This window comes from Elgaria multicarinata, chromosome 2, assembly GCF_023053635.1.
Source record: "Elgaria multicarinata webbii isolate HBS135686 ecotype San Diego chromosome 2, rElgMul1.1.pri, whole genome shotgun sequence".
Classification (NCBI taxonomy): Eukaryota; Metazoa; Chordata; class Lepidosauria; order Squamata; family Anguidae; genus Elgaria; species Elgaria multicarinata.
The window spans coordinates 129,543,084-129,569,463 of NC_086172.1; the positions used below are offsets into that span (position 1 = coordinate 129,543,084).

General features: G+C 42.3%; 1 protein-coding gene across 1 annotated transcript in view; it reads left to right on the top strand.

Moving 5' to 3' along the window:
* LOC134392933 (cytosolic phospholipase A2 epsilon-like) overlaps nt 1-26,380 on the top strand; it is a 73,593-nt gene that overhangs the window by 44,995 nt on the left and 2,218 nt on the right. Inside the window, exons 7-19 of the mRNA XM_063117699.1 lie at nt 2,334-2,376; nt 3,867-3,942; nt 4,440-4,609; nt 4,710-4,805; nt 8,391-8,428; nt 10,709-10,844; nt 12,896-13,032; nt 15,100-15,325; nt 16,609-16,723; nt 17,526-17,663; nt 19,836-19,943; nt 22,140-22,325; nt 22,945-23,111. Coding sequence (XP_062973769.1) covers nt 2,334-2,376; nt 3,867-3,942; nt 4,440-4,609; nt 4,710-4,805; nt 8,391-8,428; nt 10,709-10,844; nt 12,896-13,032; nt 15,100-15,325; nt 16,609-16,723; nt 17,526-17,663; nt 19,836-19,943; nt 22,140-22,325; nt 22,945-23,111 — 1,636 coding nt within the window. The remainder of the gene's footprint in view (nt 1-2,333; nt 2,377-3,866; nt 3,943-4,439; nt 4,610-4,709; nt 4,806-8,390; nt 8,429-10,708; nt 10,845-12,895; nt 13,033-15,099; nt 15,326-16,608; nt 16,724-17,525; nt 17,664-19,835; nt 19,944-22,139; nt 22,326-22,944; nt 23,112-26,380) is intronic.

The window sequence follows — 26,380 nt, forward strand, 5'->3', positions numbered from 1 at the left end:
TTATATGTTAAAACCATTTTTTATTATTGTGAATATCAACAAAACAGAACAGAAAATACATCGTGAAAATGGGGGAAACCATACATTGCGTATATAAGATTCTTGTCATTTTCCATCATATGTACCATTCATAAAAAAAAGTGGGGGGAGAGAGCTATACAAAGGTTTCAAGAAAAACAGACCAGATAGCCATATATTTATCCACTTGCAAGATGTGTCTATATAACACCCATTCAAAAGTTGATAATGTTATAAGGTCCTCGATCCATTGCATTATGGTCGGTGTGGATTTGTCCTTCCAATGTGATAGTATAAGTCTTTTAGCTGTCATAAGGGCTCTGAAGATCCATCTGCACTGACCATGTGTTAACTTCCAAGAAGCTGGTAGGTAATTTAGGAGATGTACATTATTCCATATTATAGATGGTTTCAGTACAAAGTTCATCCTTATTATAACCTCCTCCCAAAAAGGGGCAACTAAGGGCATTGCCAAAACATATGAGTTAAATTTATTTATTTATTTATTTATTTATTTACATTTATATACCGCCCCACAGCCGAAGCTCTCTGGGCGGTTTACAACATTTAAAAATAGTAAACATTAAAAGTATACAAGAAGCATTAAAGAAGCATTAGATGCATTACATCTCCAACAGTTATGCAAGTTAGACCCTTATTGAAAAGGCACTGTGGAGTCCAATAGACTTGAAACAAACAAAAAAAGCTGAATAAGACGTAATCTGAGATCCATGCTAGAGCAACCGTCCATTAGTTAGGCAAGATAGGACACTCCAATTCTCAATTCCAATCTAGTCTTAAACTGTGGGTATCATTTTTACTTAATGCTATTAAATATAAAATTTTAAAACAGTAAAGGCCAATTAAAACAAGACAGTGTGCAGGCTGGTGGATTTAGCCATCAAAGGCTTTGTTTAAAAGCCATGTCTTAACATGGCACTGAAATGAAGCCAGTGCCGGCACCAGTTGGGCATCCAACTAAAAGGATTAAGCTGTTGATCCAAGACGGAAGTTAGGGATGGGTCACATTGCTCAAGGGATCTAAATTTCTTTTTCCAGGGGATTTTGCAATAAGAAACAAAGTGTGTGTCATTCTATAGCCAGAAAGCAAAGTTGGTGTTGTATGCCATTGCACATATGTTAAATATGTGGGTCATTGAAAATGAAATGGTAGCAAGCCTCGTGTGGCGCAGAGCGGTAAAGCAGCAGTTTCTGCAGCTGAAACTCTCCCCACGGCCTGAGTTCAATCCCAGCGGAAGCTGATTTCAGGCAGCCGGCTTGGGTCGACTCAGCCTTCCTTCCTCCCGAGGTCGGTAAAATGAGTACCCAGTTAGCTGGGGGAAAGGTAACAATGGCCGGGGAAGGCAACGACAAACCACCCCGCTATAAGGCCTGCCAAGAAAACGTCAGCAAAAGCTGGTGTCCCTCCAAGAGTCAGTAATGACTCAGTGCTTGCACGAGAGGTTCCTTTCCTTTCTAAGTGAGCAAGAGTGCTAGTTCTCACTGCCTGATCACTCTTGCTGCAGCTGGATGGAGCTAAACAACCCAGGAATGAAGCATCCCTGGGTTGTTAAGAGTGATGTCCAAACCAGGAATTGTAGTTTGTTGGAGAACAAACCATGGATTATAAATCTAAGTTGTTCCTCCACACAACAACCCACAATTCTGGGTTTAGACATCACGATAAGCAACCCAGGGACAAAATGTCCCTGGATTGTTTAGCTTAGTGAAAGCAAGCTGGAAGCCAGGAGCCAGCAAGCTAGGTTGTTCCTGCATATTTGCAACTACCCAGTATTTAAAGAAACCCTGGGTAGCCATGACGTGGAAACTGGCATGAGAGCATTGTCCAGATTACCACTGCCGTTTTACATGAACATAACATATTGACTAATGATTTCAATGGACCTACTCTAAGCATTGCTAAGTCTGACTCCAACCCATTGTTAAATTAATTGTACATACCAGTCTGGAATATCCTAAGCACATTCCAGTCTTCATTGGCACTTGGCTTCAGTCTTATGAAATCCTCAACAGTAAAGGATTTATTTTTATGAAAGGAGGAACCTCCTCCAGGTCAGCCCAATATGACTCTTGCACCCTGTGCTTTTCATAATCACTTCCTTGCCATTTGGCAGAAAACAATCCTTTCCTTCCGCCAAGTAGACAGAACATAGAGCCTCAGCCTTTGAAAACAACAGTTCTAGGTGCGACCATAAACTGAAAAGGAAAGAGCAAAGCAAAATTCAGCTTGTGTTGAAAGATGGCATATTTAACCATTTAAGTTGTAACATTAGGTATCTATTTCTGTTTTCTAGATTGGGTCCACCTGAAACTGTAATTACTAATGGAGCACTGGTGGTAATTTTGTTTGTTTATTTACTAATGCATTTACTGAATAATTATACAAATATGCTACTGCTGGGTTTAGAGAACCTCCCTGAGGACTTCCACTGGCACCCACGGAGCTCTCTCTTCTCTGTCCCCATTAAATAATTGTTTTAAGAAAAACCTTGGAAAAAATTTAAGCTATGCTAAACTACCTATACTGGAGTGACCAGATACAAAAGAGGGTAGGGCTCCTGCAGCTTTAACTGCTGTGATGAAGAGGGAATTTCACCATGTGATGCATGCATACAAATGACACCTGCTGAAATTCCCTTTTCTATGCAACTGTTAAACTGTTAAAGATACAGTTAAAGTATCTTTAACAGTTAACTGTTAAAGATACAGGAGCCCAGTCCTCCTTTCCATATGGTCACCCTATTACTGTGATGTAAGTAAGCCACACCAAGTCTCAGACTTGCACATTCTCCCTGCTCCTCCTCCCCTGTAGCCATGAGGAGTTCAGAAGATTTTGTATCCGCTTTTACTTAGCCATGGTTTGTCATTTTATCCAGACCAAGAAACTGTGGCTAAAGTTAGATATGGTTTGTTTAAACAAAACAAACCATAGTTAACAGTAACTACAGATTGTGAGTTTGGATGAAACAACAAACAGCTGTCAGGCAAAAGCGGAAGCAACATGATGAACCACAAATATTATGAACATTATGAACCTCCAGACATTATGAACCACAACCTCCATCAACCCCATGACCAGGGATGGTGGTAGGTATAGTCCAAAACATCTGGAGGTACCACATAGGGAAAGGCTGGTTTGGTGCAATGTCCATACATGGCCATTCTGCATGCACATCCAGCTTTTTTAAGAAGATGCCCTCTCTAAGCAAACTCCCACCTCAAAGAATCTTTAAATCCTACCTCAAACAGCAGTTTAGTGGCTTGGCCTGATAGCGCTGGAACATGAACATTGTCAATACAGTAATAATATATGGAGTCACATTCTGCTTAATCAGATTATTACTTCATCTAGTGATGTAACAGCCTTCAGGCCTTGGCTCACAGTGTTTGGGGCAGTATGCAAACACTGCAGCTTTGTATGTGGTGGCTACATCACAAAAAAAGAGCTCACTATAAATAGAGAATTGTTTGAGTGGGTTTTCACAAACCTGAGGACTTAGCTGTCTACCAAATGGAGAAAACCATGCCTAGGGCCTCACAAAACAGCTCCTCAGCCATTCAACTAGAGCTAGCTTTTAAGGAAAACCTACTGTTGAATTTACATATTTCAGAATTGTTGCTAATTCATTTATGGACCTGATATGAATCTCCAGAGCTCTATAGTGTAATTCAGTTAGCTAAAGTAATTATGTCAGACTATATGAATATACAGCATTTGGCCCAGGAAATAAAGTATGCTGCTTGCATAACCTTCTCAGAAGAGAATAAACAGTGAAATGGGAGGGGGGAAAGTTGTTCACTTTTTTTGTGGGGTGCTTCTGTTGCAGTGTCGTGAATGTTGCTCGTTGGAGGTTCAGGTGGAGCAGAGGAAAAAGAAGAAGAGGAAGAAAAAGTATTTTAAACGTGAGGATATTGCTTCATTAAATGCTATTCATAATAATTACCACCTTTTAGACCAGATAATAGAGGCTTCAAGTTTAGACTTCAGGTGTTATGTCCAGCCTGGATTGGCTAACATTGATGTAATCCATACTCAAGCATTTGCCACCATGGGTTGTACATTAGATAGTAACTTTGTTCTTTTCAGAGCACCATGACATACCTTGAAATGTTTACAAAAATTGTCAAAAGCCCAGACTGAAAAGATTGGGTTAAATTCAATGTCATGAGTCTCTGAGATAAAATCTAGCCCAGGTTTCTTCCTCTCAGTTTCATTTTTAGAGTCACCACATACCCAAGATTGATTATTCAAGCATTCTTAGCTGGGAATTATTTTGACTTACTTAGGATTGGGATGTAGAGTGAAATCCTATGCACACTTACTTAGGAGTAAGCCCCATTGAACGGTTGTTCCTTTTTAGTGGTGCTACTTAATTTGTTACTGTGTACTCTTCCTTTAGAACAAGACATCAAGTGTATATTGATAGGATCCTTTGAAGAAACCCAGAACATTTCATTAGCTCCTGCCTCCAGCTTGCATTTCACAGAACCTTCCCTTTTCCACTTCGCTAAGTACAAGCAAACAGAACTGGATGTTCTACTTCCAAAGAAGAGCTCACTTCCTTCCATTGTATGTATCATAGCTGAAGATCCTTAGCTGGTAATGTCTTTTATGGGGAGAGGTATTTACAAAGTCACTCTGTTTTTGAAAAAGTGTTCTTTATTTTCAGTGTGCTTGTGTGTCTTGCGGAGCAAATGTGCAAAGAAACAGGAACTTGACTCTGCCTGTGAATTTATTTCCCATTGATCAGGAAGTAATAAAAGAGGTTAGTACTTACACAATTTTCAGATTTTTTTATCAATTTATTTTGGGTGGAATCCAAATACATTTTTCTACCAGGAGAACATGTTGAGAGGCAATTCCCCCCTTCCCCTGCATCCCCTCAAAATCTGCTCCAGAAGGTTGGGGGCTCTCTTTTACAGATTTGTGGGAGGGGTGTGTGGTTCTGGAGAGAACTGAAGGGGAAAGGAGAGAAGGAGAAATTCCTTTTGCATGACCAGAGACATTGGATTCTGTCCGTTATTTATTTAAGACAGTTATATCCTTCCCAGGGTGGGAATAAAGTGGAACTAAATTGTTGTTGTTTTTTTCTATCTCTGTGTGGGTAAGTTCTGCCTGTAACCCTACAGATAGTACACATTACCTTCCAGTACAGGGCTAGCCAACTTCCAGATGTTTTGTCCTACAGCTTCCTTCAGCCCTGACCAGCATAGGGCTGATGGGAGTTGCAGGCCAAAAAAACTGGAAGGCCACAAGTTGTCTTCCCTTGTTCCAATATAACTCCAGTTGCCTTAAACATAAATCTTCAATCATTACTACCGCTAAATCTATCCTTGCAGCAAAATTGCATGGTCCAGCATTTCCTAGATATCAACTGTAGGTGGTATTTCATCACTTATTTAAAGTTCTCCCATGCAAAAACCAAAACCATGCCTTGCACAAACAAAATTGTAAAAAGTGTTAGAGTACGCACTTCCCTTCTTCCAGTCTGAAGAAAGACACAGAGTCTGCTGGTCCAATTAATCACAAATATATTTTCTAACAACCACCACCCACCACCACCGACTCCATCAACTACCCAACAACAATATGAACATTATCTACAGAATATATACACAGGGTTTCCAGCCTGACCTGCAACATCCCAGCTGCTGCTAATCAGCACAGCCTGGCTGATGCAATTTGCTCCCTTCATTTCAGGAGCTTGGTTAACCCTTACCATTCAGGTCTGTAAAATCCTTTTTTATTTAGAGTGAATACGCTGACAAAAAGAGCATTAGATGATGCAGAGGCAAGTTCTTATTTTATGAAGACAGAAATTAAGGTATAAATAATGTCAGGTGGTTTGAATTGATTGGTGCTGCCAAATCCTAAGCAGTGTCGTGTTTCTCAGAACACTCCTGCTTTCGATGGGAGGCAAATGAAGAGGCTTGCTAAGTAATCCACAAAGCTTTTATTTAGGGTGACCATATGAAAAGGAGGACGGGGCTCCTGTATCTTTAACAGTTAAAGTGGCAGGAGCTATACTAGAGTGACCAGATTTAAAAGAGGGCAGGGCACCTGCAGCTTTAACTGGTGTGATGAAGAGGAAATTTCACCAGGTTCCCCATATATACAAATGACACCTGCTGAAATTCTCTTTTCTATGCAACTGTTAAAGATACAGGAGCCCTGTCCTCCTTTTCATATGGTCACTATATTTTATTTAGCAATAAACGTCTCTTTTACCTGAATAGAGTCTAAGCTCTTGGAAACGTCCCCTTTGGCAAAACTATGCAAACTAAGCAAGACAATTGTTCGTTCAAGAAGAATAGGAAGCCACTTCTCAAACGCCCGTAACTTTAGAGTGCTTGGTGTGGAGGCAGGTTCCGTCGTAATCTAACTGACTTTCTCACGCCTTCCTTTTGCGTCGTGCGTTTCAGCTTCCAGCAGACCCTAGCATCAGGTAGCTTGTTGGGACACTCACCCCTGGAAGAAACCTCACTTCCCACTGAGTGTGTAGGATTAAGGAGATAAGCTCTGGAGAAGGCTGATTCCCAGCTGGGGAATCGCCCGTGAGAGCTTCCTTCCCCACTGGTACAGGCTGGCTGGTGTCTGGTGCTGCGTCTTCTAGTTCTGAATCTGATTCTGATTGATTACCTGAAACATCTTCTCTTCTCCCAAAACAGGGGCAGTAGGGTTAGACATGACAGGCAGTGTACAAAGCCTTATTTGGAGAAAGATAATGAAAAGCCACTGAAATGCAGTGGTGGTGCCATTTTAAGTTGAGCAGAAGATCTCAAGATAACTATAGCAATGATATCACCATAGGTTTGTCACATTTTAATGGCATGCACACTTAGTTGTTGGCTCAGGGTTGGCATCAAAGACAGGCATGACTGGGCACTTGTTGAGGGCCCACACTGCAGCAGGGGCCCACTGGAAAAAAAAATACCAGTACAAGCTCATCTTCATCATTGCAACCTGCTTGTTCACCTGCCATTCTGACCTGTCATTCACCTGTCATTCTGACCCAGACAAAAAGTGGTGACAAGGAAGAGCAGTAGATACCACTGCCTACTTGCTCCCTCACTCTCTATCTGTCAATCAAGCAAGTGGTGACAAAGACGGCTACTGGAGGAGAAGGCTATCAATGATGGTTCTGTTCTACCTCCAGTATCTGAGGAAGTAAGCCTGTGTGCACCAGTTGCTGGGGAACATGGGTGGGAAGGTGCTGTTGCACTGTGTCCTGCTTTGTTGGTCCCTGGTCAATGGCTCGTTGGCCACTGTGTGAACAGAGTGCTGGACTAGATGGACCCTCAGTCTGATCCAGCATGGCTCTTATGTTCTTAAGATGGACAATAGCAGCTGGTGATAATAGTGTTGAGAAGGTAGGTGGACTTCCTGAGGGGGGGAACCCATTGAGGGTGCGTTGCACAACGAACCTCAAAAACCTGGAGCCAGCACAGCATAGGCCAAACAAATGAGGATGCTGGAGAAATCCATTGAGGACCCCACCAGATTCCCAAGAATCTGACCTCTGGAGTCCGCAGAAGAGCCCCCTCGGATTTCACATGGGGCTGCTCTCCATCTTTCTAGAAGGCATAATAGCCTAATGATGCCTACCATTTATATATTGTGAGAAAATTATGGCTGTATGTCATTTGTGGCTGTAAAGTGCTTTACTTCTACATAAATTGCAGTCATTTAATGGTCATTGCCATTAAGCTATCATGCATTTTATAAAGATGGAGAGCCACCCAACAAACTCTGGGAAACATGCCAGGGCTCTGGTAAAAGCTGTGGAGACCCCCAGTGGCCCAGATTTCTTCACAGTGGAGCCCTCACCCCGACCAGATGTGTGTGTGGGGGGGATCCTATTCCTAAAATAAATTGTTTATAAGAGTCTGTCAGTGGAATTAGAAAATTTCCTTCAGTCCCCTCACCTCATCATGTCCATAATATTACCTGAAGTGTTGTGATGTCATCATGCTGTGGTTTCCCTACCCCCAGCCATCTCAGCGGTAGCTATTATAGAGCATTTATGGAAAAATGCAGAACATAACGATGTCACAACAAATGTGTGCCATTTAAACATAATGGCAAGAAGAGAAGAGCTTGACACAGAGCTGCTGTTTTGGGTGCAAATCTACAACATGTTGTAAATTTCAAATGCTGAAGGTAGTCAACATTTACCAGAATGCCTGCACTGTTTTTATAGTTGAACTCCAATTTTGCCATTCACAGTAACGTATGCAAACCTGGCATCAAACAAGTAAAATATTTTCTCTACATTGGAGAAAGATTAGGAAAACTTTGACAATATGACAAAATCTGTGATATTTAGTTATTTTCATTCTGGATTTTTCAGGACAAAGAATTTAATATACACTTCAAAGCAAAGGACTGGTAAGGCACCTGTTTTGTCTTTTGCATGTATTTCTTACCTCTTCGGGGATTTCCACTTAATCCGTTTTAAAATACAATCTTTAAAAGATCTTTTAGCGTGTTTACCTCACAAAACAAATTGGGTTTGTGAAACTTGAATTCTAGTAACCAGATTTTGGATTGAGAGAACTCACGTCAGATTTCTTTTCTTTTTTTCATGACAATTTGCAAAATGTAACACATGCCAAAAGTAAGTACATAATCATAGTGTGAATATGCTTTACCACACTACGTAATCACGACGACCCAGAGATTATTAGTGCTGTGCTGAATCCCCTCCAGGTACTTTGGCCAACTCTTTGCTTCCCTGCGAAAGAGGCAGTTGTTTTTCTACTTCCTTCGCAAAGGTAGTGAGAAGTTTTGAACATATAAGACCAATTCTGGCCCACTTGCATTGGTTGCCTGTACATTTCCGAGCCCGATTCAAGGTGTTGGTTTTAACCTATAAAGCCTTACACGGCTTGGGATCATACCTGGTGGAACGCCTCTCCCGACATGAACCTACCTGTACACTACATTCAACATCTAAGGTCCTCCTCTGGGTGCCTACTCTGAGGGAAGCTTGGAGGATGGGAGAGGGCCTTTTCAGTGGTGCCCCCCAATTATGGAACAATCTCCCCACGAGGCTCGCCTGGCGCCAACATTATGATCTTTTTGGCGCCAGGTAAAGGCTTTTCTCTTCTCCCAGGAATTTAACAGCATATGTTGAGTTTTTAACTGACCCAAAATAGATGGATATCTTATGTAATCTGTTTTTATGCTTTTTATGCTTTTTAAATTTTGTATATTTGTTTTTAATGTTCCATGTTTTAATCTTTGTAAACTGCCCAGAGAGTTTCGGTTATGGGGTGGTATGTGTAATAAATAGGAAGAAGAAGAAGAAGAAGAAGAAGAAGAAGAAGAAGAAGAAGAAGAAGAAGAAGAAGAAGAAGAAGAGTGCAGTGCTTATGGGCTTACCTTACTTTAATGAGGTGGCCAAGGTGTGTGTGTCCTCTTTCTTTTTCAACTTCCAACTTCTGAAAAGCCCCCAAGATGACTTAGCCAGGAATTCCCCATAGGGCTTTCTTGACCTGCTACCTATGTGGTGGCAGAAGCCAGAGGAGGAGGAGTCCTTTTCACAACAAAAATAAACATGCCTGGCCCCACTTTCAGGCACTCAGCAAGCAGCAGCACTGGGAAGCCCCAAGGGAAAAAATCCTGGCTAAGTTCTCTAAGGGGCTTTTCAGAAAGTGCAAGCAGCTGGAGAGGTTGCAAAGTGCAGGAGGATCGGACCAGAGTTGAGAAGCAAAGAGGCACACACACATACACACACTCCCTGGCCACCTCGTTAAAGTAAGGTAAGCCCTGAAGCACTACACACTAAGAAATTTCTCTGAAATTCTCCCTCCGTCCTTCAATTTTCAGATGTGATTTCTTTTTGCCACTCCCCTTCCATTACGCTCAATTTATTTGTTTAGTTATTTATTTTATTTTATTTATTTATTACATTTATATACCGCCCCATAACCAAAGCTTTCTGGGCGGTTGACAAAAATTAAAAACAGTAAACATTAAAAAAGTATACAAAATTTAAAAACCGTCAGAAACATAAAAACAACAGTAAAAAAACAACAGTATGAATGGTTGAAAATAAATAGATCAAAATATTTGGCACAGCAAATGTTAGTTTTCAAATCTTTTGAAAAGATAGTTTTCAAATCTTTTTTTGTGCTGGGTTATTTCCACTACCTTTACTGGGATTGCTCCAGAGTCAGCAAAATGAAGGTGATAGCACTCTTACTGTTTGGTGTTCTAGTGGTTGAGGAAGTGGTTTTTGCTACAGCACTCCATTTCCAAGTTTCCTCATCGTTCTGAGTAGGGTTTGAATTTCAAGGGTGTGTATATGACCTGCTTAGAGTGAAACTCTAACACTGGATTTATTGTTCTGACCAGAGTCCAATGTCACACAGTTTGCATCATAACAGGGTGTGTGCATTGTTGAGGAGCAACACAATCTGCCATTTTCAACATGCAGCCCCACCCATGAGGCCCTACTCACCTACACCATCCAGCAGAACGGCTGGGACGTTGCACAAAAATTGGGCAGGATCCTAATCCGAAGGAGGTTTTGTCTGTCGCTCTTGCCCTGTCCCCTTCGCCCATGATGGGGCAAAGCTGTTTTTGTTTGTTTGAATCTATTTATTCAGCATACGAACTCATCTACAAGTTGTGATGCAAGATATGTATTCATCTCTGTTGCAGGACACCAGGGCTAGATGTACGCTTGGGCTTTGATCTATGTCCAGAAGAACAGGAATTCATGCAGAAACGGAAGAAAGTGGCTGCTGCAGCTTTGAAAAGGGTCCTCCAGCTTGAGGAAGATCTACAGGATGATGAGGTTAGGAGACCAGCATTTTATGTAGATAGATAGATTGATATTCTTCTTCTGTGGTCAATTGTTGAGAACAAACAGGTATAAAAAATTTCTACCAATGGCTGTGGTCACATATCATTGTTGCTTTTTCAGTTGTGTTTGTTTGTTTGTTTCAGTTTAACAGGTTATAAACTTTGAGACACCATGGCTCTGGTGTCTCAAACCACAAGAACCAAGGGGTTGTTTTTAAACCCTGGGTTGTCGTGAATGAGCAAGAGTGAGCCTGTCAGTTTCTAGCAGCTTGACTTTTCCTGCGGAAAACAGAAGTACCTAGGGCTCTGGGGTTTTGGAGGAAAGGCATCCAAAACTCAAGATTTAACCATGGGGTTCCAACTCTGGGTTGCCTCTCCCTCTCCAGTTGTGGGTTCAGATGTCACGGGAAATATCTGAACCCACAGTCATGGTTTGGCTGCAGTGGGAATGACCGACCTGCTGGAAACCAGCACACTTGCTTGTTCTGGCTCATTCGCAACAACCCGCCATTTAAAAATACTTGGTTTGTTGTGATGTGCAGCCACAGCCAATGTTTCTCAAACTTTATGACTTCATGCTTTCCCTTTAAACTTGCGACGTCTTTCATGACCAGCTCCTACAACTCTGTGCTGCTCCATGTCCCTGTCCAGTTACTGGACCCCACCCTGGGCCATTTCTGCCCCCATCTTGGGCACAAACTATGGCTGTTCATAAGACACTCCCTTCCACATGTATAGCCAATGCATGGAGGGTCCAGTAGGGCCTTGCCCACTGGCCTAGCCCTTAGTATTCATATATCTCCAGGTTCCACCTACAAAATCTGTATGGTAAGTAGAACAATGGCAAGAAGACGTTGCATGTACACACGTTAGCTCTTGGTGTCAGTAGGATCACACAGTGCTCCCTCTGGTGTGGAGAGCCTAAGCACATACAGCCATACATGCGTAGCTTCCCCTTATTGTTGCTTTATTTTTTCTTTACTGGATTTTCTGTAGTAAGAGAAAAGATAGAAGTAGTTGTGGGGAAACATGGGAGGGTTACAAGTGGGAGATATTGTCATCTGAACTCCCCATAAAATTCTGTGAATGAGGCAGGCTGATAGTACCATAAATGCATCATCTGGAAGCATCCTTGAAAAATTATTTATGCCTTCTCTGTGTGTCCTCTTTCTTTCTTTCTCTTTCTTTCTTTCTTTCTTTCTTTCTTTCTTTCTTTCTTTCTTTCTTTCTTTCCCTCTCTCCCTCCCTCCCCAGCCCCCATTTCTTTCTCTGTATGTTTAGATATAGCGAACACATGCACGCAGACACACATAAACAGATCTCTGCTAAGAAAGTTGTCTGGGATAATGCTAGTGGTCTGGATACTAGGAATAAGGACTAGAAGACTTTCATATTGGTTATCGTTCTTCTGGTTCTATTGACATCTCCATGAGTCCACACTAAGGATGTGTGGATTTTGTTAAATCTGTTTCAGCTGTTTCACAAATTGTCAGCCGTTTCTTATTCCGTAGTCAGAATTGCATTACTTTAACCAGAATTTCATTCTGTTTGTGCACTTGCACACTCCCGCAAATATGCTAATGTGCAGTAGTCCATACGAATTAGTTCTAATTCATGCATGTTTGCTCAAGAACGCACCACCGCTAATGCGCATTAGCGCTATCGCAAATTCATGCAAATCCCTACCCAAAATGGAAAACTGGTCTGCAAGCCCAGGAAATCTACATGACTTGGAAAAAGTCAGTCCCCTGCAGAATCCGCAGGCTGTCATTTGAATCCATTGCAGTTTTCTCCAATATCCCTAGTTCATACCTGCCCAGCTGGCTTGCCCTCAAGTAATGGCTCTGCGAACAACCTTATCCTGGCTTAAGGCAACCAGGCCTCACAGGAGCCTCTACTTGAAATGTTATTATTGTTGATCTTCAGATATTCAGTAATTATAGATTTACTCCCTGACATTGCTCCATTTTTGTTATAATTATTAGGTTAGCTAAAAAACCATCCTGATGAAGGGTATGCGGGGTTTTTTTGTATGTTAAGCAGGTGCCAGTGGTGGCAATTATGACAACAGGTGGCGGGATGAGAGCCCTTACAGCACTGTATGCTCACCTTCAGACTCTGCAGCAGTTGGATGTTTTGGACTGTGTTTCCTATTTCACTGGTTTATCGGGCACAACATGGTAAGGAAATGTGAGCAAAAAGACAGGGCAATCCTTGTGGTTTGTACATGAATCAGTAACATGTGAACCGCCCAGAGTGCTCCGGCTATTGGGCGGTATAGAAATGTAATAAATAAATAAATAAATAAATAAATAAATAAATATGAACAAAGAACAACAAAATGTTCTTGGTCTTCTTATGGGTGGTAGGTGAGGCCAAACATTGGTTTCTTTGGGAAGACATTTTATAGAGATGAGACAGGGAGAGCAGGGCTATTCCACCAGCCCTGCTGAAAGGCTTTCCTCTTGAAGGATCCTCCTCCCTCAACTGTCACCATGAGCAACCATTGTATGCTAGCAATTGCGATAAGGATACGGCCCTAATTTTATCATACCCCAATTGCATGAGTTGGGCATTCTGGTTTTCAAAGGCAATGTAATAATGATAGGATGGTGCTGTTGCACTCAGACAGTTGGTTGGCCATGGTGTGAACAGAAGGCTGGGTTAGGTGGATCCTTGGTCTGATCCAGTATGGCTCTTTTTATGTCCTTAGGTACTTAACTCCGCATTCCCCAACCTGGTGCCCTCCAGATGTGCTGGACTACAACTCCCAGAATGCCCAGCCAGCATGGCTGGTTGAGGTATACTAAGTGTTGTAGTCCAACACATCCAGAGGGCACCTATTTGGGGAAGGCTGTCTTAACTGTAGGCCCAGAGGCCAAATGTTTCCCACATAATACCTTATTCCCAGCTCCACCACCTAAAACTTTGCTTTATTTAAAATTGAGTCCCAAGCAAAGAGCTCTTCAACCCACTCTAATTCCACTTTGAAGCCATCTGAACTAGCAGCCATCATTGCTTGGGGATTTTATTATATTAAGCAGTATATAAGTATTACCAATAAATAAATAAATAATCAGCACATCCTAATTCAATTGCCTCTACAACAGCCTCAAATACTGAAAAGGCTTGTTAAAGGCGTATTTATCAACACCACAGCCATATTCAACTAGTTCCCATCATTATTAATATGGTTGTTCTGGCTTTTAATTGCGGTCCTTCATCAAAACTAAGTGATCCTCTTTGGCTGGCATGAAAGCACGTTGGTCACTCTTGGCTGAATTAGTTCAATGGCTGTCCTCTAAGCCCTCGTCTATACGACAGCGGCATTGCTGCGCCCGGCGGAGCGAGCCGGAGCGCAGCCGCATTGATGCTCCTTTCTAGCATCTATATGGGAAGGAGCAGTTGCGGGTTTACAGGTGCCTCCGCGCCCACCCACCCAAGGCACCTGGGAGCATCTGCACCCCTCCTTACTGGTAAGTGGGGGTTTTTTTAATGGGAAAAGTGTTTTTTGTTTGTTTGTTTAGCTGTAAATGCGAAGGATCGCATTTGCAGCTGACTGGGAGGGATGGAGGGGACATGCAATCCTTCGCATCTCAAGATTTAAAATAATTTTTAAAAATGGGGATGGGGATGTGGGGAGAGGAACAGGGCACCCAGAGTGAGCTCAGAGGTAGGAGAGCCGGCTGCCCTGTTTTTCCTCCATTTCTGGTGCTCCCGGCAGGGGCAACTGACTCCATGCTGCCCCCTTCCTCTCTTCCCAGCTGCCGTTGCTGGGAGCAACGAGGAGGGGGGAGGAACAGGGCAGCTGGCTCTACTACCTCTGAGCTCGCTCTGGCTGGCCCGTTCCTCTCCCCACATCTGCCCCCTTCCGCTTTTAATATATTTTTTCCTTAAAAAGCCTTCACAGAGGCGCGGAGCCTGGCTCCGAGCTAAAAAAGTCGGGGGTAAGTCCCTGACTTTTTTAGTGCGGAGCTTTGGGGCTTTGCCCCTGGATCCCTTCGGAGTGGCAGCTGAGTCATGTAACTCTCCTGCCGCCACTCCAAAGCTACCCCAGGGTAAAGCGCCCGTGTAGATGTCCCCTAAGAAACCAGAGCTCTGCGTACATTTTACAGAGATCCCAAATCACAGAACTGTAGAATGCAGTCACAATGAAGTTCAAGAAATGGCAGCAGCATCTCAAAGCATTTCATTTCATGTTACTCCTATTCTGAGCTGCGAATTGTCTTTATTGTGTTTCTTTCCAGGACAATGTCTAATTTGTATGATGATCCTAACTGGTCACATAATGATCTAGAAGAGCCAATCATTAATGCCCAAAAACATCTGAAAAAAAACAAGTTCCTTACCAGTTTTGCCCCAGAACGTCTGAAATACTATGCAAAGGAGTTGTGGCAGCGGTATCAAGAAGGGCATAGTATATCTTTTACAGATCTGTGGGGACTCATCATTGAGGCCATGCTACGTGATGGGGTACTGTAATATTCACTATCAAACGTCTGCTTCTTCAGCTAATATTTAGTTCTGATTAAAGGCACAATCAAGCAAAAGGCAGAGCTTTTAAAGTCCCATTCATTCCAATGGGACAAGGTTAGGCAACACTAGAATGGATAATTATATATGCCGCAGAAGCTATGGCTATGCTAGTTGGAAATGATGGGAGTTCCAGTCCAACATATCTGCAGGGCATCTGGTTGGGGAAGGCTACATTAAACTATTGTTAAAATGTGGGGAGAGCAATCCTATGACCTCCAGAGAGCATGGCAGGGGCCATAAGATAGTTCAGATTCCTGGATCCGAGGTTAGAGATACCACCTTGGCGTTGGACCCAGGAGTCCGAGCTATCTGCCCCCTCCCCCTCACAGTCAGTGTGGAGAAAATTGTGCTGGATGCCTCTAAAAGGTCACTCAGGCACAGGGCCTGGCAAAGCTGGTAACAGGCCCGGACCAGATGGGAAATGTAGGCCCCATTTCAAACTGCTAATTACGTATTTTTTAATCAGTTCTAAATACATATGAACTAGAACAATTTATAGAAAAGATAATGGCAAGCACTTTTATTCAAGATGTATGTAAGACATCACTTCTTCACATCCAGAAATGCTTTATGTGCTTTTCTTTGGGCAAATTCATCAACAACAACAAGAGAAAAATCAAACAACTTTGCCTTGTACATGTTAATGTTCGAAACTGCTAATCCATTCAAACGTTCTTGCATCATTGCAGACCAAAAGTATGACTTGATTCATTTTAGGACACTGAAGCTCCTCTCAGAGTAGGCCCCCTCAAAATCGTAGGCCCATGCCAACTGGCCCCAATGCCTCCCCCTTCCCAGCCCTGCACAGGCGACCTCGGAGGGAAGGTAAAGGGAGCGTTCCTGGGGGCGGAGAGGGAGGGGACTGGGGAGGCCGGCTGACAGGGAATCCTCCAGCCTCCTCAGCGTCCTTCCTTCCCCCTCCCCAATGCCTCCATCGCTCCTCCTGCTCTGCATTGGATGGTCAGAAGCCTCCAAGGTCAGAGGCTTACAGCCATCCTCATAGGGTTGTGCCCTCAATTTTAAATTAGGTTCAATATAATTTAATTACATTGATCCCCCCCTTTTTTTTAGAATGAACAAATAAATTAGATAGACTCGCATATCTGAATAGCTGGGACTTCTGTTCAGAAGAATATCTAGAATATCAGTTCCAAACTCCAGAGCAGCTTGCCATGTTTTCTACAGCCACATTAACTGTTTCCTTCTACTTTCACCAACAGGAAAATCATCATAAACTCTCAGATCACCAGCAGGCATTGACTCACGGCCAGAACCCTCTGCCTATATACCTTTGTCTCAATGTGAAACAGAAATTAAGTAATCGGGGGTTTAGAGGTAATTGTATTCTAGAGTTATGACTGCACGTTATCGTTAAAAGTTATAATTGAAAGTGACAAAGCCTGGTTCATATAATTGGGGAATGCTCAATTATCAATTAAAAATGTGTTTGAATGTGGTACCTCTTATGTCCACGTAAGAGGGACCATATGTTTGAGAGCAGATTTACAAAAATAATACCTCAGACAAAGTGTTCAATCCTAACCTACAGATCCACTGGCTGAAGTGGGTTTGGATGGGGCAGAAGTGCCCCTCTGCCAGATGACAGGGGTTCCAGTGGCATGGGGAGCATGCACACATCCAGGAGAACCCCTGCGGAAAGCTCTGTGGGTGTAGACCTACTGCTTGGAGTCTTTGTGCCAGTGGTAGACCTCAAAACAGGGTGTTCCGGGTGCAGGGAATGTTGGAGGCAGACTTAGACCCACTGGATCCAAAGCCCCTTTATTTCCCCCAAGGGCCTCCAGGATCAGGCCCATCAACTAAGTGAGCTTGCAACTGGTATAGTTAATCCCCCACTGGTTTCAAAGGGTTCAAAACAAAGATCTGTCAAACCTGTTTTTGCAAAAGCACCCCCTTTGGTTGGCCAGTTTAAGCTTCACTTTCTCCACCACCTCCACTTCTGCTCATTACATCATTCTTTTCTTCCTTGGTGTTTCTTTGTTGTATGACATAAGTTATATGTGCCTGTTTCTAAAATTCAGTGGAAGATTGTACAAAATTAATTTGAACAGAATTTCTCTTTATCAGTGGCAGATTACTGTGGCATTATTCTATTGTGGTTCCCCCCTTTTTTTTTTAGAATGGCTAGAGTTCACGCCATATGAGGTGGGATTCCAAAAATATGGGGCCTATATCCGTGCTGAACATTTTGGCAGTGAATTCTATATGGGTCATTTGATGAAGAAAATCCCAGAATCACGGATCAGTTTCTTGGAAGGTAATTCAATTGCTAATTAAAATATTGATGAGTATGGCTGCTAACATGCTACTAGTCTCATAGCTGAAACCAAAAGAGGAAAGGCACAGAATATGTGGCAAATAGGTTGAGCTACCAAATCTAAATACAGTTATTTTCAGGGGGTATTTTGTTTTTGAAACAACACTACTGCTAATGTTGTTGGGCTAGTGTAAAACTAATTGCTACTTTTCCCCATTGCCTTAGCAAGCACTAGTTACTTTCTGTAAGCATTGGTTTATGCCAGTGCAATATCATTAGCATTGGTACTGGGACACAATTGGATACTACTCCTAGTCAGTGGAGGCTTGTGGCTCTGTTTTTGGTGGGGCTGTAATTCATTCTGGGTTTTTGTCTCTAAAGAACTCTAAAGAAGAAATCCGAAGTGCTGGACCCTATCATCAAAACCTTGGCTAGCTCCTTTAGAGTTCTGGCTGGTTCTGACTAAAACCCAGATTGGATTCATAGCCCCACCAGAAACAGAGCTACCACCTCCCACTGCCCCTGGCAGTTTTCTAGGGTATTGAGGCAAATAATGTTGGAGTGCATTTGTCAAAATAGCCCTCTTTTTCTAGGGAATTGAGGAAAAGAAAATTCTCAGAAATTATCTCACAAAATCTCTCTGAGAAATGTTGATTATCAACATTAGAAACACCTCAATATCATTAATAGGTCAGTATTGTTATCCCCTTATTGTAGACAAGAGGCCGAGGCTAAGAGGTTAGTAGCTTGCCTAAAAGCACCTACTGGATTTATGGCTGAGGTACAATTTTGAACCAAGATTATCCTGCTCACAGCCCACACACTTTTTAGGTATTGTGCAAAATGAGCGCCTCAAACATAAATTAATGTATTAAAATACTTTTATATCACTCTTTATCCTTGTCGATACCAGGGTGGTGTACAAGAGTATGACCAAAATTAGTAATACAAAATAAAATCTACAAAAAAAGAACACTTCTCAAACAAAATTATTTGGTGGTGGTAGCGAACCAACAGGTTGAAGAAAACACACACACACACACACACACACACATCTCATCAATAATGTTTAAGACTTCACAGATCTACCTTTTCTTTTCATCAAACCCAGGTGAGGCAGTGACTGTTCTGAACCAGTGCCTCGGCACGGTAATGAACTGGATGAGGGCTAACAAACTGAGACTCAATCCAGACAAGACAGAGGTACTGTTAGCGGGTGGTTCATCTGTCCGGCGAGGTGATGTTTGCCCTGTCCTAGATGGGGTTGCACTCTCCCTAAAGGATCGGGTCCGTAGTTTGGGGGTGCTCTTGGATCCAGAACTGTCACTTGAGGCACAGGTGAACTCAGTGGCAAGGAGCAACTTTTATCAGCTTAGGTTGATATACCAACTACGCCCTTATCTGGACAGAGATAGCCTAGCTACAGTTATCCATGCTCTGATAACCTCTCGTTTGGATTACTGCAATGCGTTATACATGGGGCTGCCTTTGAAAACAGTCCGGAAGCTTCAGCTGGTACAAAACAGGGCAGCCCGTTTACTAACAGGGACTGGCCGGCGAGATCACATTACGCCAGTCCTTTTACAACTTCATTGGCTGCCAGTCCAGGTCCGGGCCCGATTCAAAGTGCTGGTATTGACATTTAAAGCCCTAAACGGTTTGGGGCCAGGTTATTTGAAGGAACGCCTCCTCCCATATGTACCTGCCCAGACTTTAAGATCATCTACAGGGCCCCTTCTCCATGAGCCCCTGCCAAAGGAAGTGAGGCAGGTGGCTACTAGGAGGAGGGCTTTCTCCGCTGTGGCACCCCAGTTGTGGAATGAGCTCCCCAGAGAGGTCCGCCTGGTGCCTACACTGTACTCCTTTCATCGCCAGCTGAAGACCTTTTTATTCTCTCAGTATTTTAACACTTAATTTTAACTTAAATTTAAATTTTACTGTTCTAACTCTGTAATTTAATCTTATATCAATTTTGCTGCGTGGTTTTATCCTGGTTGTGGTTTTTATATTGTATTTTGTATTTGTGCTTTTAACCTGTTGGTTGTTTTATTATGGTTTTAATTTTTGTGAACTGCCCAGACAGCTTTGGCTATTGGGCGGTATAAAAATGTAATAAATAAATAAATAAATAAATAAATAAATGTCTCCCATCTATTTTTCCCCTTGTCACAGGAATCTGGAGTAGTGTATTTTCTGTGAACCTTATGGATGCATGGTTTCTGGCTGTTACTACAGACGATTTTTGGCAGGCGTGGACACGGGACAGAGTAACTGACATTGGCAAGTGACCATTTACATTTTATTTCTGCTGTGTTTATTAATGTGGCATAGGTCCCATTCAGAAGACACCTTAAACCACAGCTTTAACCATGGTGGTTAAGCCAGAAAGCCAGGCCATGTTCAGAAGACACCTTAAACCACGACGAATAAGGCCTTTTGCTACATAACACTGCAACACTATAGTAATTATATTCAATTGTAGAATCTTTTCCGACACATTACTGAATGTTCCTTCCCACTATAAAATGTGATATGATGATCCTGGGAACAGGATCATATTGATGTAGAGGTTTTCTGGAGGAGACACCTAAGGACTCAAAATCTTATTTTGAAAGAGATAGCTTGTCCCATTGTTTCCCCTGCACTGACAATCAGCAGAAGGATGGGAACACAAAGGCTTCAGTATTATACGGATTGAGGCTGAAATGCTATACCTGGGAGTAAGCGCCATTGAACCCAGTGGGATTTCCTTCTAACTAAACTTGTACTGTAAAACTTGTGCTGTAAAATTCAGGGGTAAACAGCAAACAAGGTGTTTCTAACCACTGTTGTGAGTGATGATGCACTGGACACCTGAAATTCAGACAGGATCTTGGCTGGCCTTCATGATAATAGTGACACATACTCATATGATGGTTGATACCTCTAAGAACATAAGAGGAGCTATGCTGGATCAGACCATGGGCCCATCAAGTCCAGCATTCTATTCACACAGTGGCCAATCATCTGTTACCAGGATCCCATAAGCAGAACACGAGTGCAACAGCACCCTTCCACCCATGTTTCCCCACAATTGGTGTACATAGGTTTACTGCATCTGCTACTGGAGGCAGCACATAGCTATCAGTGCTAGTAGCCACAGCCGACCTATACTGCAAGGCATATGGTACACCAGAGTGTGGGACTGGAAGTTGGGAGATCTGGGTTCTAGTCCCCACTTGGCCATGGAAACCCACTGGGTGACTATGGGCCGGTCACAGACTCTCAGCCCAATCTACCTCACAGGGTTGTTGTTGTGAGGATAAAGTGGAGAGGAGGAGGATTATGTACGCCGCCTTGGGTTCCTTGGAGGAAAAAAGGCGGGATATAAATGTAATAAATAAATAAATATGGTATGGAATGGAACTGATGTAGAAACTCTCTACATTTTAGTCTTTTAGCTCTGTTGTTTTAAATCTATTACTATATTTTAAATCTCTGCATGGCTGCTAGGTTTTATTTTGGTTTTGGACTTTTATACTGTGTTTATTCGTTCAGTCGCTTCTGTAGTTTTAAGCTTTTACATTATATTTTATGGTGTATTTTGTGGTTTTAATTGTTAGGAACCACTCAGAGAGCTTCAGCTATTGGGAGGTATAGGAATGTAATAAGTAAATAAATACATGCATACATCAGCCTTCCCCAAACTGGCGCCCTCTAGATGTGTCAGACTACAACTCCTAGCACTGGGAGCTGTAGGCCAACACATCTGGAGGATGAGGAAAGCTAAACTACATATGCAGGGGAATTGCATGTTGCGCATAATGGCAGCAGTAGCATTAAGAAACCATAAGGTGGAGTTTCTTTCCAGCTCCTTGTTGCCAGTTTAAAAGACTAGAGTGAAGGCTCTCTCTTATTGGCTCAAACTCCAGAAAGCCAGGGAATGGGAAGCTAAGGCTTATGCCTTAACAGACATATGCCCACTGATCAGTGAAGATGTTGTGCAATGTGAGAAATTGTGCTTGCTTATAACTTACCCTCCATGCACCTACACTTTTCCTTGGACTTTCAGGCCCAAATCCGAATGGTGATGGTTGTTATTGCTGTTGGTGGTGTAAATTATTGTGTAAGAATGTATTTTATGATATTCCTTCCCTCCCATCTTTTGTGGTTCCCCCTTTTGTTTGTCTTTTGTTATTGTTATATTTTATTTATTTATTTTATTTATTGCATTTATATACCGCTCCCATAGCCAGGGCTCTCTGGGCGGTTGACAGAAATTATTTGCAACAGCAACAAAAAGGCAATGTACAGACGAGTCCTGAGACAGTAATTTGAGATTTTAACCAGAATAGGGACAAAAAATAAACTTGTAGAAAGCCTGATTGAAATCAGAAAAGGGAGCTGTGTCAATTTCAAGAGCCACATAAGAAATATGTCCAATGAAAGACTAATATCATTTTTTAATGAATTTAATGGCTGTTGTTTCTCTTGCAGATAAGTATCTTCAGTATACACATACATATAAACTACCAACACGTGCACAGTGTCCTCCGAGTAGCCTTGCCAGTGTTTTTCAAGATATTATTATGTGGCGACCTGCTGTTTCTGTGGTCCCCAATTTTCTGAGAGGCTGCCCGATGAACAACAAGTACCTAGAGAGTGAATTTGCAAATTGGAAAGGTACAGCTGAAGCTTCTAATAAAGGCTCACTTTGAATAGCTTGTGTGCCAAATACCTGAAGCCTTTAAGACAGGTGTGTTGAATCTCTTTCAGCCTGAGGGCCAAATTCCATTTCGGAGAAACTTTCAGGGGCCCCAGTGCTGAAGGGGAAAGGGGAGGAGCCAAAATATCCTGAATACCAGCATATTTTAGCTTAAAGCTCTTCCTGCCAGTAGCAGTAAGAGCCGCTAGGAGAGCCATTTCAACCTTTTAAAATGGGGGGTGGGGTGGCATGCAAAACCCGAGAAACCACGCAACAATTGGTGGTTGAGGAAAACAGGAGTGGATCTCTGTGGATTTATGGGTGGTCAGATTTGGGACCCCCGATTTGGCCTTCCAACTTGAGGTTCAACAACTCTGCTTTAAAGATTGACTGTTTGCTCTTCTCCCAGAGGGAAAAGGGGCTGTTTTCTTTTTCCAAGTTACTAGAACACAGTAGTTTGGGAAATAAAGATGGAAGATCTGTTGAAATGTCATGAGCTTGAAGAAGAGAGCTGTATTTGCACTGTGTTTTCGGTTTCTTTACTTTTCACAAAATAGCACCACTGCCTGCTTTTGACAATAAAATCTTTTCTTTTAGACTGTGACCTTGACAGTTTTCCTAACCAGCTGACAGGAGCTGAAGATGTCTTGTATTTAGTAGATAATGCATTTGCCTGTGAAACTAGCTATCCACCACTCATGAGGCCTGAGAGAAAAGTGGATCTCATCATACATTTAAATTACAGCACAGGATCACAATTAGAGGTGAGAAGGCTCAAATCTCAAACTTTCCCTGCTTTCTGCAGTAATAATTGTATGCATAACTCAATTACTTATTTCTTCTTTTCTGATGCAAAAAGGAAGTTGATCTGTCATAACCCACTGCCTTCTCTTCCGTTAGAATCTTATTCTTGCAGCTGTTTCCTCCTCTGCCATCAGCAACTTCAGGGCTATGGGGGGTGGGGAACTGATGACTATTTTATTTTATTTATTTATTTATTACATTTTTATACCGCCCAATAGCCGAAGCTCTCTGGGCAGTTCACAAAAATTAAAACCATAATAAAACAACCAACAAGTTAAAAGCACAAATACAAAATACAGTATAAAATATTTATTTATTTTTATTTATTTATTACATTTCTATACCGCCCAATAGCCGGAGCTCTCTGGGCGGTTCACAAAAATCAAAACCATTCAAAGTATAAAACAACAGTATAAAACCATAATATAAAATACAATATAAAAGATCAACCAGATGAAAACAGCAGCAATGCAAAATTACAAATTTAAAACCATGTTATTTAAAATTTATAGATTGTTAAAATGTTGGGAGAATAAAAAGGTCTTCACCTGGCGTCTAAAAGCATATAATGTAGGTGCCAAGCGAACCTCCTTAGGGAGCTCATTCCACAGCCGGGGTGCCACAGCAGAGAAGGCACAACCAGGATAAAACCACACAGCAAAATTGATATAAGATTAAAATACAGAGTTAAAACAGTAAAATTTAAATTTAAGTTAAAATTAAGTGTTAAAATACTGAGAGAATAAAAAGGTCTTCAGCTGGCGACGAAAGGAGTACAGTGTAGGCGCCAGACGGACCTCTCTGGGGAGCTCATTCCACAACCGGGGTGCCACAGCGGAGAAAGCCCTCCTCCTAGTAGCCACCTGCCTCACTTCCTTTGGCAGGGGCTCACGGAGAAGGGCTCCTGTAGATGATCTTAAGGTCCAGGCAGGTACATATGGGAGGAGGCGTTCCTTCAAATAATCTGGCCCCAAACCATTTAGGGCTTTAAATGTCAATACCACCATTAACTTCACTGATGTTATTTTCCCTGTTTGATGTAAGTTAGATAAGAGCTGCTTAAAGTGATGAAAATACTGTGCTTGCTTTATTCACATAGCTCCACCAAATCAACATTCTTACTATAAATTTGTATGTGACTCCCAAATGAAGTTTTTCTGGGGTTTTTGTTTGTTTGTTTGCATGGGATCCCTTCCATGGATACCAGTTTCTGGATACACATGGAACAAGATCATGTTTTGGTGCTGTCACACGTAGGCTCCAATCCTCTTTACAAGGACGGCACCTATTAGGCCAAGGCATCTTAGGGCGTGTTTAGACAGAAAAAAGTCTGACAACGAGCATTCCTTAGCCAGCTATACTATGGAAATTCTTCTTTCCCATCCTTTCTTTTGCACAGAAAAGGCCCTTTGCTTTGACTGCTGCTACCAATGGGGATAAAGAATTAAAAGATTTAAGGAAGAATCCAATGGTGCTATTGATGTTGCGGTAGCATAAACCAATTTTTGCACAGCGTAACTAGCACAACAGGAAAAAGTGACTAGTTACAATGCACACGTTTTGGTTTATGCCAGTGCAATGTCATTAGCTCTGGTACTGGGACACCATTGGATACTCCCCTAAACTCCCTGGATGCCTGGTCTCTCAGTTAGGGGTTTCTGGAGCCTGCTCTCATGTTTGCACCTCCCTATAACTCCCCTATTTACTCTGCACAGAGATGAAATTTCTGGCAGCCAGGAAGGTTTGATATTCAAAAGGGGATGGAGGGCTATTTCCCTGAGGTCTCCAAACTACCCTGCAAGTTGATTAGCATAATTAAGTCTGGCACCTAATGGTGTCATACTCTCCCAAAGAGATGATTAAATTTTGGGAAACTGTCTAATCAGATCCTCCATAACTCTACTAAACGGAGCCAACTAAAACTCACATATCTTAGCAGAATAGCCGCAATAAAAATGTGTTTATTGCCCAAAATATTATTCCTTTATCAGGCCTTACCTACAAATATCCCTCCTAAGTCCTTCTCCAAATGGCAAGCTATACTAGACCGCTTTGTCAATCACGGAAAACGTTCCCGTATAAATAAGGGGACGTTATATAGGAAACGCACAAAAGGAGGCCTAGGAATGCCCAATGTACTGATGTACTTTGAGGCCTTCCAGCTTAGGCAGCTAGTCAAAATAATCAACTGTGAGACTAGTATTCCCTGGGTACAAATAGAAACAATATCCCAACAACCCACAATTCCAGCTCTCCCCTTCCTAAAAACTTCCTGGACCATCGTCAAACAAATCTCCAATCCATTCACACGCCTAACCCTAGCAATATGGAAAAAATGGTCAACCTATCTCTCTCCCCCAGAGTCTCCAATGCTACCTTTTTTAGATCATCCATCTTTTAGACATGAAGATAAATATGCCCAGTTTGCTGGGTGGGATAGTAAGGGGATCTATCGTTTGAGGGACTTTTTAGTCAAAGACCAAATAATTAACGATAGTCAACTAAAAGACAAGCTAAAAGGGTTCAATCCCTCTTGGCTCCAACTGACACAAGTCAGAACATTCTTAAACAAAAGATTCAGTAGCGAGACGGATTTTCGCCCTCTCTCCCCCTTTGAGCATTTATGTGTGAGATCCAAAGGGAAAGATAAAGGCGTGACCTCAGCAATTTAGAGATCCAAAGGGAAAGATAAAGGCGTGACCTCAGCGTGACCTATTGCTTGAGAAGGGTGGTGGCTTCTCCCTGGCTCTGAGGAGCATATGGGAAACTGATCTACATATAGAGATTGAAGATATAAAATGGAAACAAATTTGGATAAATCCCCACCTCTGAACAATATCGTCCCGCATACAGGAGTCAGCCCTCAAGGTTATATTAAGATGGTATATAACTCCAATTCAACTCTCGCATGCAACGACTTCAATCTCCCCACTGTGTTGGAGAGGATGCGATGAAAAGGGCTTTTACTTACATATGTGGTGGGAGTGTAAGGCCCTGAAGCAGTTCTGGGAAACTATCTTCAATATAATTTCTAAGGCCACTGATCAGATGATCTTTCCAGAACCAAGCCTGGCCCTGCTGTCCCTGCCCAACGCTCTAAACCCCTCCCTTACCCATAAAGAATTGGTATTTATCCTCCTTACGGCAGCTCGTTTAGAAATCGCCGAACACTGGAAGGATCCGAAGGGCCCTACACTCACTGGATGGAAAGGGAAAGTGTGGGATATAG